The sequence below is a fragment of the Cyclopterus lumpus genome, chromosome 8 (genome assembly GCF_009769545.1).
Source record: "Cyclopterus lumpus isolate fCycLum1 chromosome 8, fCycLum1.pri, whole genome shotgun sequence".
Classification (NCBI taxonomy): domain Eukaryota; kingdom Metazoa; phylum Chordata; class Actinopteri; order Perciformes; family Cyclopteridae; genus Cyclopterus; species Cyclopterus lumpus.
In genome coordinates this window covers 14,121,921-14,137,570 of record NC_046973.1, presented here as the reverse complement: position 1 = coordinate 14,137,570, position 15,650 = coordinate 14,121,921, and the positions used below count along the sequence as shown (strand labels likewise).

Sequence of the window (15,650 nt, the reverse complement as noted above, 5' to 3'; positions counted from 1 at the left end):
ACACACACAAACACACACAAACTTGTGCTGCCCACAAGCGCCTCCTGTCCTGGGTGGACTTATTACTCCGAGGGCAGAATATGCTGTGATTGGAAGGGAGTGCTGTTCAGTCGCGTACATTAAATATGAAACCTGAACAATACGATGCCTGTTTGTTCACCTGTTATAGATATTTTGATTGACTGGGAAGCCAATTTTTCTGATTGTGTGCGTGCATTTGTGTTTGCAGCCAGTATTTGGTCTCTTAATAGCTGGTATGCATATGACACATGCAGAGATCCGCTGTGGACTCCCCCACTAGTTATAATTCTATGATTTATAGCTGACCAAAAAAAAACAGAGCAGTGATATCCACGTCAGGCTTCAAAGTTCCTCCTCTGTTGACTTTCCACACAATATGAGCGACGTTAGACTCAACGTCCATTAATGACTATTCCTCTGTTTATTGTCCATTCGGGCCCACTTAGTACCTGGTTTAGTTTAGTCTGGGTGGGTAACTCCCTGAAACACAGAGTTCTTACCTAATTGGCCGACACCAATTGTGACCAGGCGATACGAGTCAATGATTCAATATTTGAATCTGATGACAAATGATGGGTTGTTTTGCTTATGTTGCCAGGCCACTGAGTGAGAGAGAGCGAGATACTTTCATAGAAGTGTAAGAAAGATGGACTTAAATAACATTTTAAAAGCTGGATCAAGTGAATCCTTTTTTTTGACATTTTGCCAAAAATTCAATTTGAAATCATTAATCATTTCATTTTTCTAATGATCAACTTAGATAGAAATCACGATAGAAATATAAGTAGAAGTCAGTTTGTTTGAAAGAGGATATATATATATATATTTATATATATATATATATATATATATATATATATATATACATGTAGGCATATATATATATGTATATATATATATAAATATATTAATAAATACATAACTAAGCTCATTAAAAATTAAAAATACTTAAAATGACACAACAATAGTAATGCTATATGCTGTATGTACACGCACACACACACACACACACACACACACACACACACACACACACACACACACACACACACACACACACACACACACACACATACACACAGTGAAACAAAGCTAAGTGAATGGAAAAAGCAGGAAAGTGTGTGGTGGTTTGGACCTCGGGGGTTTTGGGCTGGTAGAGGCGATCTGCAGTCCAACCATGTGTAACTGATATGGCTGCTGTGTGCGTTGGTGTGGCTAATAGGGCAAATGGTGGGTGAGGTGCGTGGGCTGGCTGACGGGGAAACGGGGTCCTTTAGTGTCGTAGCCTGATACGTGCCTTTTTGTGTTTCTGAGATTGGCCTTGACTCACTATGGGACTTTTTAATGGTATTTTACATGATCAATGCTTAAAGCAAAAAAGTGTGTTTATGCCGGTGTGTGTGTATGTGTGTGTATCTCTGTGTCCATCAACTGTGCCTGTACGTGTGCGCATGTAGGCCTATTTTAATTGTTGCCATGGAAACAGAGTGCTGCCAGAGTAGTCCAGATTCAAAGAGGGCATCTGCCTCACTCTGTGACTCTCTCTCCTCATCTCTGTATTTCCTCTAGTTCCTCCTCTCTCTCTCTTTCTCTCTCTCTCTCCACCTTTTCTCATCTTCCTGGCGTCTCACCAAGGTCCTCTATGGTGCACTCTCTGTCTCTCTCTGGTTTCCTCCCACTCCCTTCTCCCCGCTCTGTCTCCTCATGCCTCTTATCATCCCTCCTACCTCTCCACTCTTCCTGGAGAGTGGTGTGCAAATGACTATTAACACAGGGACCTGTAATTAGAGCTGACGAACCTCCAGCAATCAGTTTCCCCTGGTTGTTCTGTCATCTTCGCGTCCGTCCCTTTTATCCCTCTCTCAATCTCCTTTTCTCGCGTTTTCTTCCTCTCTGTTATTTCCTGTCTTATTAGCTGTCAGCGTCACCGGGCGGTTATTGTTTTTGTGTTTTTGTGTTCTTCTTTGTACCTTCCATCTGCCTAGTTAAAGACATGTAAACACAATACACCACTCAGAACAGCTTCATGAGCAACTACACCCCCGACATCCTCGGCATCTCTGCCCACAAAACCAGAGTGGACATCTATTTCCACCGACTGTACACCTACACCGACTATATGCTGATGAAGCACTCGGGTGTAAACATACAGAGAACACACACTTCTCTCTCAGAAAGCGCTGTTGTCTCCCCCCCCCGCCTTTGTCTCCAGCTGCCGTTGTTGTTGCTGTCCCACCTTGCTGCCATCATCTCTGGATCTTGCTAATTTCCCCTCTGCCTCCTTTCATCGCCCCACATGGCCCTTTCTCCTCCTTCTCCTCCCCCTTTCTCCTCCCCTCTGCATAACCATTAATGAAAAGCTCTATAAATAAGCACAGCGAATAGGGAGTCGGAGAGATACGGATATGGTCAAGTAGAACGTGGGAGGGAGGTGGAAGGATGGAGGGATAGCCGGCGAACAAAACTAGGCCAGTAGGGGTGAGCAGGGAGGGCGGGTATCATATCAAAGTGTTGCGAGCTCCTCCGAGCGCCTCTGCTGTCAATCACGTAATCAATTTTCGGCGTCCGTCAGTTTGCCTGCGTCTCGGTGTGGCGTGTCACTCATCTCGCTCCGGACAGTTTGTCAGTCATCTGAGTTTGGTGTGGAGACGTCTTTTAGTCCATCTGCCCTCTGACTCCCCACCCTCTCTCGTTTGCATTCCTCATGTTCCGTTCTTCCCTCCTTCCAACGCCTCGCTCCTCTCTCTGCCGTTCCTCCCCTGTCAAGACCCCAGCATCTCATCTGGAGGGAAGGTTTATATCCTCCATAATATATACCATAATGCTGCCTCAGAACATTCCACATGAATTATTGATCCGTGTGAGATTATACGTAAACTATACGCCACCGCGGCGTGTAGCTGTGTGTGTGTGTTTATGCACTATTTATGTGTGTCAAGTGTGACCTCTTCCCTCATCCCTCTTAGCGTGGTCCTCCCTCCCCTCAATGCTCTCAGTTTCTGTGGTGAGACATTGATATGCACTGATTCATATGATGCATGTAGCCTCTCTGCGATTCACTTCATTCGATCAATGTTGCATGGTGCTATGTTAACCTCTATCTCCTTTTCTCTCTTTTCTCCCCTTCTTTTTCTTCTCCCTTGTTATGTTACTCCATCAACTCTCTGCCTACCCAACCTTCCCCTCTATCTCTATCTCCATCTCCTTCTCTCCCTCCGTCTCTCCAGGTATTACTATCCCACCTCTCCACCATGCCTGTCTGCGGCGGCCGCAGTCCCTTTTCGCCTCGCGGCCAGGCGGGGGCCTCCTCCTCCGCCGCCCCCACGGTTGCCCAGGCGCAAAAGAGGCGGGTCCGACCCCTGCATCCACCCCCGCCTCCGTCGCTCCACCGCCACGCCAGCGCCTCTCACCGCCTCTCCCTTCTCCTCTTGCTGCTCTGCCTTCTCCACCTACCCCCGGCCTGCCACTCACGGAGAGAGAAGGGCGGTGTAGGCGGGGGCGGCGGGGGAGGCGGTGGCGGCGGCCACCACTACATCCCCATACCCCAGCCCCCTCCCCACCACATGGCACTGCCCAACATCCTGCGTGGCCTCAGCATCGCCGTCGTCCTAGTGGGCAACTCCAGCGAGGTGGCGTTGGCCGGGGCCCGCGAGAAGGAGGACTTCCTCCACTTGGCGCCCAACGTGGAGGTGCTAACCATGAATGAGACAGACCCTAAGAGCATCATCAAGAGCATCTGTGACCTCATGACGGAGCACTGGCTGCAGGGTGTGGTGTTCGGGGATGACACCGACCAGGAGGCCATCGCCCAGATCCTTGACTTCATTTCAGCCCAGACCCATATCCCCATCCTCGGAGTCCGCGGGGGCTCCTCCATGATCATGGCTGCCAAGGTAGGACCCCTCAGAGTACTTCTTCAGTCAAATTGCACCCGGTTTCCAAACAGTTCCGGTTATGTCAAATTGTCCCCGTTTACAGTAATTATGCGACTAAGTATGTGTGGGTGGTTTGAGTGTTAAAGAGGGGCTCACCTTGGAAACAGTGAATATGAAAGTGTGGGCCTGCACTGATAAATAATACATTTTAAAACTAACAAAATGATGCCAAAGCACACTCTAATATAATTGTTTGGTCTTGTTATTGGAAGTTCAACAGACCTACTTGTGAAATTGTAAGACATAATGCTGTGTGGCTCATTCATGGCCGGTCTGTGAACTTGGATCTCTGCACGGCTTCATTTCGATTGGGTGTCAGTCTCGGCCGTCACTCGCTGGGAAAGCTTGTCACGGACAGACGAGGTCACCGTGCAGGTTTCTCTTTCTCCATCAAAGAAAGATATCTTTTAAAGACTCCAGCCGTGTCTACACAGCCTTAGATACTGCTGTTTGTTTTTTTAAATGCGATCAGTGTTTTGTCTTCTATATGGTGTCTTGTTTTTCCTTTTATTTTCTGAAATGAGTGTTTTTAGGGGTCTACTTAGATTCAGCACAGCTCCACAGCCAACAAAACCAAACAAACTTGTTACAGGTTGAGAGACACTTGCATGTGCTCGAAAGCGAGACCAATGCGCTTTTGATGTGCCCATCACAACTTCAACCCATTGTCCTTATTATCAAGATTACCTCAGACAGACAGACAGACAGGGTAATCTGGGGTGTCTAACTTGAAAGACAAACTGCCAACAGTGTTGATGCCAGTGCCAGGATCAGCTGGAGATTTCACCCAGAACAGAGAGCTAGATCTCTGCCTATTCACTAGGCCTTGCCTAATGGGATAAAGCAATCTGCTGCTGCTTTATCTGTGCCCGCCTGAGATCTGGGCTTGGACCCCATTCCACAAAATCAGCTCATTCATTTGGTGCTTTGTGCATAAATGCAGCTGCGTTAGATGATATGGAAGAGCGAAATCTAACGGGCCTTCCATGCGGGGAAAGCGAAACCTTTATTAGAACACTGACATTTGCCTCTGCTGTCGAGAACTTGCTTGCCGCTGTTTTGAGCCGGCATCCCCTGCCCAGCCTCGGTCTTATCTCAGCCATCCTTGTCCCGCTCGCCGTCCTCCAGATTTCCTGCTGACCCTCCGGTGTCAACAGGTCTTTGTGCCAGCAGAGACGCGAGTCACAGTGACACGGCGAGGCCAGCGGCCACCACTGTAGCTCTTATCTCTGTTCCTTCTCATTAGAGCACTAAGAGAGAAGAGAGAGAAAGGGCATGGGAACCGCCCCCCCCCCCCCCCCCCCCCCCCCCCCTTCCTTTTTGAACCAGCACGCTTCCAAGCGCACATGCAGAAAACCGCTGTACAGCACACACATTTGCTCGCAGACTAGTGCACACACCTTCTCCAAATATATTGTAGATTTTCTTTAACCCCTTAATACCCCCACTGACCGTATGACGTAAAATCACATGACCAGGAGCACTCCCTCCTGGTCCATGGGTGGCCACATTGCGTGTGAAAATGTCTGTCTGCGTCTAATTGCATGGAACACTTTGGGTACGTAGGAGGAGGAAGTTAATCTGGTAACAGTGGGGTGGGCCGTTAAGGAATGTATGGGACGATGTGTGCGAGTGTGTGTGTGTGTGTGTGTGTGTGTCTGTGTGCATGGACAGTATCATTCATTAAGCACACGTGCCCTAAGTGCACCAGGCAGCAGAAAAAGAGCTACGTTTTGGGGCAGCGATTTAATTGGATTTCCCCGGCCACAAGCCAGTCAGCGTCTCCTGAGAGCCTCCTCCTGGCTGCACCGGGCCCCAGGAGTGCGAGGACGGGACCACGCAGAGGCTCAGTCTCCAAACGGATTTGTGTCTGCCTAATGGGCTGAGACAATGGAGTGGCGAAAATACGATAGAGAGGGATCAGAAGGGAGGGAAAGAGAAAGAGAGGGGACAAGGTGGAAAGCGGAGAAATAGGTGGAAAGTGGAGAAATTGAGATAGTGAGGATGAGATTGGGTGGAAGAAATTCTACAGTGAGTGAAGGCATGGAGGGGAGGGATGGGGGGTGGGGAGCTGCCTGAAGAGGTGATGGACAGATAAGCGTAGAGGACGAGGGATGAGTCAACAGCAGAAGAGGAAACCGAGTTTGACAGCGATCAGACTGGAAGGAAAAGTCGAAGGAGAGGTGGGGGGAAATGTCTGTGAAAGTGAGAGGGACAATTCAGACAGATAAAGAGAAATGAAGAGGGGTCAGGGAGAGTAAGGAGAGGACGTTTCTCCCGTATGGACAGCAGAGATGGAGGAAAGGCGATAGAGAGTAATTGTGGGAGATGGAAGGAATGGAGCGTAAGAAGAATTGGGCTGCCGGTGTGTGTCTTTTTCTTTTGGTCATTGTGACTGAGCATCTGAAGGAAATAGACTGACAAAGATTGGGAAGTGGGATTGCAATATGAGGTGTTTATCTTACGTTCCATCACACACACACACACACACACACATACACACACACACGCACACACACACACGCGCACACACACACACACACACACACACACACACACACACACACACACACACACACACACAGACATGCGTGCACCGTGCAAAACTTAAATCCAAATGCTGCTGTTGCAGTTGGCAAGATACACATCCGAGGAAGGATGATAACAGGGAGCGACACAGAAGGCGCAGAATACCGCATTTCGATTTTTAGTGAGGAGGAAAACTATTTGGGTGAACAAGATAATTCCATAAAACATACCCTCTGTAGTGGACTACTGTTGTGTCACGCAAAGAGCCGGGCTGAATCAGAATTACATTTTTGCTGCTCACAAATGCACCTATAATGAGTGCAGTGAGGAGGCAATGAAACTCAAAGCTAAGCGTGGCATTATGTGGGAGAGGGAGATGACAGTCCCCTATCCAGCATCATAACCCAAGACTTAAAAAAAAAAAAAAACTGTTGTGGCATCTGTCCCTCAGTCGGCCTTAGGACTCGCTGAGTCTTCTAACATCTGTAACAAGAACAAAACTGGATGTTTTAGAGCCATTCCTCTTGGGGATGGAGTCACGCTGCAGCAGCAGCTCAGCGATAATCAAGTGGGACTGCAGCTACCACAGTGGTAGCTGCCGGTGTGCGCGTGTGTGTGTGTGCTGTCTGTAGTTACTGCTAGTGAAGAGAAAAAGTGAACGCGTGCATGAGCTTGAAAGTAAGAATAGATGAAGGGAAAGAAAAGTGGAAGCCAGGCGGCTCCAGAATTAACAAGGAACGAAGAAGAAGAAGGCGGAGGAGGAAGGGGAAGGAGAGAGATGGATGGAGGCAAAGGGCACATGCATCTATACCAATGAATAAGATCAGTGAGGGAGGGCCCGAGCGGTAAGTAAGAGGCTGTGGGTAAGTGGTCAGTGGTTAGCATGCCCGTCTTTCAATCAGGGGGTTTGCGGTTCAATCCCCGCCCCGCCCTAGTTGATGTGTCCTTGAGCAAGACACTTAACCCTGCATTGTTCCCTGTAGCTGTGTCTACAGTGTATGAATGTAACATGATTGTAAGTCGCTTTGGATAAAAGTGTCAGCTAAATGACGTAAAAAAAAAAAAAAAAAAAGGCTGAGTGCACGGAGAGAAAAAAGAGAGAGAGAAGGAGAGCGGGAAAGGCCGAGAAAGTGACACAGAGTGTGTGTTTGCAGCGAGTGCAGCAGCAGCAGGTGTATCGCCATTCGACCAGCGTGGCCAATGTTACATGAAAATAACATTACCTCCATAACTACACCTCCAGTAACTTCATCTTCTTCCCCCTCGTTTTCCTCTTTTATTCCCCTGTCTCCTAATCAAGTTCTTACCTTGGTAACCTCTGCCCGACCAACCACCTGCCCCCTCGACCCCATCCCGTCTCACATTCTCCAGTCTATTGCTCCTGACCTTCTTCCCTTTCTCACCCATCTTATTAACACCTCCCTCTCAACCGGCTGTTTTCCTAACTCTCTGAAGGAGGCAAGAGTTAACCCTCTCCTGAAGAAACCCACTCTCGACCCATCTGAAGTCAATAACTACAGACCTGTCTCTCTCCTCCCCTTCCTTTCCAAAACTCTAGAGCGAGCTATCTTTAACCAAGTCTCCTCCTTCCTCCACAGTAACAACCTTCTAGACCCCCACCAGTCTGGATTCAAGGCAGGCCACTCAACAGAGACTGCCCTCCTTGCTGTCTCTGAGCAGCTTCACACTGCTAGAGCTGCCTCTCTCTCCTCTGTCCTTATCCTTCTAGACCTTTCCGCTGCCTTTGACACAGTGAACCACCAGATCCTCATGTCCTCCCTCCAGGACCTGGGTATCTCAGGCACCGCGCTCTCACTCTTCTCATCCTACCTCACCGACCGCTCTTACCGGGTAACCTGGAGAGGATCTGTGTTTGAGCCTTGTCCTCTGACTACTGGGGTCCCTCAGGGCTCAGTCCTTGGTCCTCTTCTCTTCTCTCTGTACACCAACTCTCTTGGCTCTGTCATTCACTCGCATGGCTTCACCTACCACAGCTATGCTGACGACACCCAACTGATCCTCTCGTTTCCCCAATCTGAAACACAGGTAGCAGCACGAATCTCTACCTGTCTGACCGACATCTCTCAGTGGATGTCCGCACACCACCTGAAAATTAACCCGTACAAGACTGAACTTCTCCTCCTTCCAGGAAAAGGCTCTCCCACCCACGACTATTAACTATTAACTTCAACAACTCAGTGCTGGCTCCGACTCTAACTGCCAGGAACCTCGGTGTGACACTCGACAGTCAACTCTCCCTGACTGCCAACATTACCGCAATAACACGCTCCTGTAGGTACATGCTGTACAACATCAGGAGAATACGACCCCTTCTCACTCAGAAGGCGGCACAGGTTCTGGTCCAGGCTCTGGTCATCTCACGGATAGACTATTGCAACTCCCTCCTGGCAGGTCTACCTGCTAATGCCATTCGACCTCTACAGCCCATCCAGAATGCAGCTGCTCGACTGGTCTTCAACCTCCCGAAATTTACCCACACTACTCCGCGACCTTCACTGGTTACCGGTGGCCGCCCGCATCCGCTTCAAAACATTGGTACTTGCGTACCGTGCTGCGAACAGATCGGGTCCGGTCTACATCAAGGACATGGTCAAACCGTACACCCCAGCTCGTTCACTTCGCTCGGCTTCTGCCAATCGGCTTGTAGCTCCTTCACTTCAAGCTAAACACTCAACAAAATCACGACTGTTTGCTGTGCTGGCTCCTCATTGGTGGATTGAGCTCCCCATTGACATCAGGACAGCAGAAAGTCTCTACATCTTCCGTCACAAACTAAAAACACATCTTTTTCGACTATACCTTGAATAGGGAAGGTAGAGCCGTAGTAGCACTCTAGTAGCACTTAAATGTCCCTTACCGATAGCACTTTGTTGTTTAGCACTTTAGTAGCACTTAAATGGCACTTACGGATAGTACTCTGTAGTTTAACGTTATTGAAGAAAGAAGAATGTAATAAAGAGAAGCTGCCTTTTTGGAAACAGCGGCCTCAGTGGAGGAGGAATGAAGGAGGAGAGAAAGATGGATAGAGATGGCAGAGGGAAGGCATCCAACAATGTGAGTGTGTGTGTGTGTGTGTCCTTGTCCGTCCGTGTGTGTGTCTCGTTACCTAGCCAACATGGCTGCCAGCCTTTTGTCTGTAGTGGTTTCCAGCGCCACCGTGCTCGGTCTCCCTCTCCGGTGTCTGTTGGACTGCAGTAATCAGTGTGATCTAAGGCTTTGGCTAATGCTCACATTATCAAGGCGGTGAGACATTTTCCTCAGCGTGTCTAGAAGGTATGGCTTTGTAGACAAATAGCTGCGGTTGTCACCGGTCACCCCGGGGCCGCTACATAATACCAACAGCGAGCTAATTGACGAGCGGAGGCCGCTGGTGTTGTAGATTAGGGGAGCGATAGCATCCACCCGGTTTAAACGTTGGATCGTCAGCAATTAATGGAAAAAGGGAAAGCGGCCAACACTGAAGACCTGAGGGGGAAAATAGGATATGAATATCACATACGTACATGCAAACATGTGCAGGCAGAGACACAGACACAGCACAAACGCCCACACATGTGTTTCTTTTTTGTGTTAAAAGGGCAATTAATGTATGAATATTAAATACACAGCGGAAGAAATGCAAAGCTATGATCCACGATGGACTGCTGCTGCACCGTCATCGTCACATTACACACACACGACATGATGAAGAGATGCTCACACACACACACTCACGCACGCACACACATGCACACACACACACACACACACACACACACACACACTGCCACCCTTTTGTGTAACTGGCAGCCGTCTCCAGGAACAAAACAGCAGGATGTGATCAATTAACTTTTTGCCCAAATAATCTAGGCTTTTCATCATTTCCAATGTGGTTGTTTTTTTTGCCAGTGGGTGTTCAAGCCTTTTGTAATGAAGAGATTAAGGGATTTCTGTGTCCGAGCACAACCGTCCCTCTCTCTCTCTCTCTCTCTCTCTCTCTCTCTGTGTGTGTGTGTGTGTGGTTAAATGTGTGCTAATTCTCCAGAGGAAACGGGCTCGTTGATAGTATAGAATTGGTGTTGAACTGTGTCCAGGGATAATTGTTGTGGAGGATGTGTGCGTGTGTGTGAAGTGAGCCAGTTAAATCATTCGATCACAGCACAGGGGTGAATTCAGTGGAGCAATTATTATCCACACATCATTTGGCAAAGAAGTTCGTTCCCCTCATCCTATGTATTTATTTTAGGGCTGGGCATGTTAACGCGTTATTAACGCAGCATCCATTAACGCCGACAATAATTCTATCATGCGTTAACGGCATTATTTTTTTTGCATTGGGAGGGCTGCTGCACACATTGACCGAGAACATGGAGAAAGGCACTTTTAAATGGACATTTTCATTTTAAATCTCTACCAGACAGCGTAGTTAATAAAAGCAAAGTTGTTTGTAACCACTCAAACTGGAGTTATCTTATCATTCGCGATGCATTTGGTGTGAACGCAGCATTAGAATCGCAACGAAAGACGGCGCATATGAGCCTCAAGACGTACCGTTGATTTGTATGAAACGGAGCGGACTACAAAGATGGCGGCTGGGTCAGTGTAACTGCTTTATTTTTTCAGAGGCTTTACATACTAAAAAGTCCCCTGCACAGTAAATTCCAGCTGTGTTTTTTTTTCTTTTTTTGCTAGACCTGTTTTTTTTTTTAAACATTTAGATTCTGTATGTTAACTTGCTGCTCCCAGAGTGCCTGTTATAATGTTCTGATAACATTACTTTAAAATAAAAGCGTGCATTACACTAGTTTTTAATTAATTCTTGAATTTTGCGCATAATACGATTAATCATAGTTAATCACAGAAATATCATGCGATTAATCGATTAATTTTTTTCATCTTTGCCCAGCACTAATTTATTTATGTTCTTCCTACAAGGGGAATAGTCCTTTTTTATACATTTTTAATTGCAAAGAAATCGTCATTTCCTGTTTTCCACGCCCTCGTGAGTTTCTTTTTTTCCAGCCGTTTGAGCATGAATTCATACTGCCAATTAATGTCCTACAATAGCACCTATTGTTGTAGTAATCACTGAGGTCCTGTACTCTATTAATGTAATGTGCTGTTCGGCTTGGCAGCGTCCTTGCTAAAACATGGACGCAATTAGGAGCATTTGTAAACGATAAGAGAATTAAAAACGAGTGTTCCTGTGCCTGATGTCTCTCCCGGTGCCTCTCTTCTTCCTGTCTGTCTCTCTCTCTGTTCCCGTCTCTGTTCCCGTCTCGCTCCCTCTAATTGTGTCGTTCATTCATGGATTTTGTCGTGTCCAGTAAAGCACAGTAAATCCCTTGTAACAGCTTTCTGAGTGGCCCTTTCATCCCGGATATGTTGTCTCTCCTTTTATTGGCTGCCCCCCAGTTCTGTTCCCCGTGTGGCACCTTTTCATACCTGGCTCTTTTTAATTGCAAAAAAAACAACTGGAAATATCCTTAAAAAATATGAAAATTCTAAGAAAATATAACAGATTAAAAACTAATATACCTTTTTATTTAGTTTGAAGGCTAAATACCTTCTTCTGCACAAACACATGTAAGGGCTGGCGCGTATGTATTCAGTTTCTCATTGTTTCTCTGCAGCTGTTTTTTAAAAATGTAACATAATGCAGTAGCTGTGGTCATGACACACCTCGATGGCAATAGTAAAGCCCCCCAAAAAGTGGGAAAGGTTCAAATTGGTGGTAACGGGTGTTTATTGGCTCTGATTCGATTCGCAGTGATGGAAACATGACATCCGGATGTACACTTTAATTTAGAATTTAGAAGTTCTCTCCGCCTCCATCCAAACAACGCTTGATCATCGCTCCAAATTAGTTGGCACCGAGTTTGAAAGATGAGAAAACGGAAATGGGAAAAAATGGGAAAGAAATAAGTAACCACTGTAACATTTTCACTGGCCTCCATGCTGCTTTTCAGTCTTTGCAGCGCGATGAACGTGACACAAGCATCGCCTTTTATTATGTTTTTTTCCCGCGTTAACAAAACCTGCGTATATGCACTCATTTTGGTGGAAAAGGAATATTTATAGGAATATTTGAAACCGACCTGCTGATTGAAATTGACCGTTGTCTGGTTTTGTAGCAGGATCTCAATGAACGACTGCAGTCTCGATGGCGAACACATCGCGTTTCCCTGACGCTTGTTCACAATAAAATGGGGAGCAGAAGCAGCGGGAAATATTCGGTTTGCATCATGCATCAGAACATGCATGATGTAGATTCATTAATGGGAGACGTGGAGGCCAGCATGAATACTTTCATGCATTTAGTTCTTCACAAGCCATAACTGGCCCATTATCAGGAATCAATGGGAGCCCTGCAGCCAATCGGAATCGAGTACACACCCCTGGTTTAAGGAGGGGATTATGAAATGGCTGGTTGGGAAATATAAAAAAGCTTCATTTCGTGAGTCGTTTCAGAAAAGCATATATCCACATGCATTGAAAGACTCTCTGGTGCTGCTTGCTCGGTAATGCCTGATTCACTATGACAGTGATGCCCCACTGCTGGTCTCTTCTTACCTCATTGTCCTGGAACATGTGACAACCCACTGTGTGTGTTCCCGTTCTCTGGAAATAGAGAGATCGGGAGGGAGAGAGAAATGGAGGGGGCGACAAATAGGAAGAGGTGGTGAAAAATATCGAGTCCTAAATTTATGTGTCCTATTTTCCAACCCCGTTGGTCTCAATTTACTCCGGCCATTTAGAACGTGGCCATTTTTAAACTCGCTCCATAACTGTTTTTTTCTATAGCTCACCCTCACTTTCACTCTCTCCATCTCGAAATGCCTGCCTCTCCTCCTCTGCTCTATTGCTTTACATCGTGGACAGATTGCCCCCATACACTAGACTAATGCAGACAGTTAGAATGGATGTGTACTTAGAGAGGGAAATAATTTGAAATGGGATGAGATAGCTGTGATTTAAGGACGTGACATGATGGACTGGAAGTGCCCGCACTCTATTTGGTCCATCTCTCCATCCCGGCCTTACCTCCTGCATACTCTTCCATTCCCATGTTTTAAATGCCATCTCTAATTTGCCTCTCCAAACTCCTTCCTCTATCTTGTTATGGATGCGGCTTGCTGCCGAGGTCTGGTTCATCCCGTGGCAGCTGGCAGGAGGCACACTAGATGTCCAAGTGTGAACACACTTTCCTCCTTCCCTTTCCTTGTTACCTACTCACCCCTATCCTTCTCTGTGTATCGCTCCATACCCGAGATGCCAGCAGAAGCCAGTAGAATAGAACAGAATTGGTTTGGGGTGCACACTAAACACCCGGGGCGAGACAAAATAATAACTCATAAATCCTAAAAATCATATCGGCAGCAATGCAAATGTGCGACAGTTGAAACAATGATTCATGCCGGCAGAGGACCAACTCCACGATCGTCTCAATTGATGTATAGCCGAAGCTACTGCAAGCTATTTTATTGAGTTTCCTTCTATAAAAATGCTTTGAGTGAATTACACAGTGTTTCTGTCTACAGGGCTTTTATTGTGAAAGGTAGGAACGGAATGCGAGGATCTGGTCTGCGCTGCCTTTGTCGAGTTTGAAAGGAATAATGAAAATTTCCGTTTCGACCACGGAGCCTCTGTTGTTGTTGTTGTTGTTGTTGTTGTCAGGTTACGACGTGATTGGTTGATGCCTTCATTCGTGGTGCAAAAGCTGCGAAAAATCAACCTTGTCACCCCCCCCCCCAAAAAGGTATATCGCTTTTCCACCGCCCTCTCTGTGTGTAAAGCCCCCCCCCCCCCCCCCTTCTGGTTCTGACGTCTTCTCACTCTCATCCCTCCCTCTCTTTTCCTCCTGCTCGGCCTCGTTTCCTTCGTTCTCACTTTGTGTCCTCCTGGGTACGAGACCAGCCACACCTTCCCCTACATCCCAGTCCTCCTTTGACGTCTCCTCCCTCCCCCTGGACATGTTCCCCCCCCCCTTTCATTGCATCTAGCACCATCCCCATCTTCCCTCCCTCTCTGCTCGCCTGTCCTCCTTTACCTCTCGACACAAGTAGTCTCGTCCTTCTTTTTTCCCCACTCCACCACCACCACGTAGACCTACAAGCAGCTCTTCCCCCTATTCCTCCCTTCCTCCGACAGTCATCTTCCCCTCTTATCCCCTCGTGAGCCTTACACCAGCCCTTTGCTGGGACCCTTATTAGCTTCATCTCTGCCTGCCCCCGCCCCGATCCAAAGGTGGAGAGGGAATGGACCTCTATCTATTCATAGGCTGTGGTGAGTCAGTGCTTTCCCGTGAAGCATATTGTATATACATGAGAGGAGATGTGGATGGAAAAAGTACAAATTGAAGACTCTGATCAAAGGCGTGCTGCCTCATCCTCCCATTTGAACCTTTAACACAACCATTTCCCCCTCCAACAAACGGTCACAGAGAACATAACCCGAGCGAGACTTCGCTTCATCTTCCCTGTATGTAACACTGGATCGGAGTGTCATTCACAGGTGGTACGGGCAGTATTTTATTTTTATCATTTTGTTTCAGTTGCGTAATCACTGTAAACAAATGAGGCCGTCGCTGCCGTGGTTTTTGTTGTTTGTGCTACTGGGTCAGATCTGGCTCAATTGTATGGCTTAAACCAGAAGAAGGGGGCTCTTTCTTCCCATGCAAATGAAGATTTTTTGTATTTCCCCCCCGCCGCCACCCCCCGTCGCGAACGGTCACATTTCTCCTCATGTTCTCCTCAAGAGACAATAGAAATCATGTGTCTTTTCTTTAATTACACCGGCCTCTCACAGTAAATCATTCGTGATGTATTGATATTAAAATGCAATTGCACGTTACATGTCGCTCTTTTAAATGTCAAAAATATGAATATCTGATTAGACTGCGCCACTCATTTCTTTAGAGTGCCGCAGCACAATTACCAATTGCCCCTGAATATGGCTCCGAGAGGAGGTGCCTGTACACTCGCGGGGACTTGAGGTTCTGTTGGTTCTGTTGGTTCTGTTGGTTCTGCGTCACTCGGCCCAGAGCTCAAAGAAGTGGAGTCTGAGGGAGGAGGCTCGCTCTGTGTGAGTCACCAGCTCGGCCCGTCCTATCGGCGCACACATTCTCGCAAAAGTGATTTGGAAATGTCGCAGAATACAGTGCAG

At 47.2% G+C, this 15,650-nt stretch overlaps 1 protein-coding gene across 1 annotated transcript in view; it reads left to right on the top strand.

Moving 5' to 3' along the window:
* Positions 1–3,719: 3,719 nt before the first annotated feature.
* LOC117735022 (glutamate receptor ionotropic, NMDA 2B) overlaps positions 3,720–15,650 on the top strand; it is a 71,841-nt gene continuing 59,910 nt past the window's right edge. The window contains exon 1 of the mRNA XM_034539413.1: positions 3,720–3,914. Within this exon, the coding sequence (XP_034395304.1) occupies positions 3,720–3,914 (195 nt within the window). The remainder of the gene's footprint in view (positions 3,915–15,650) is intronic.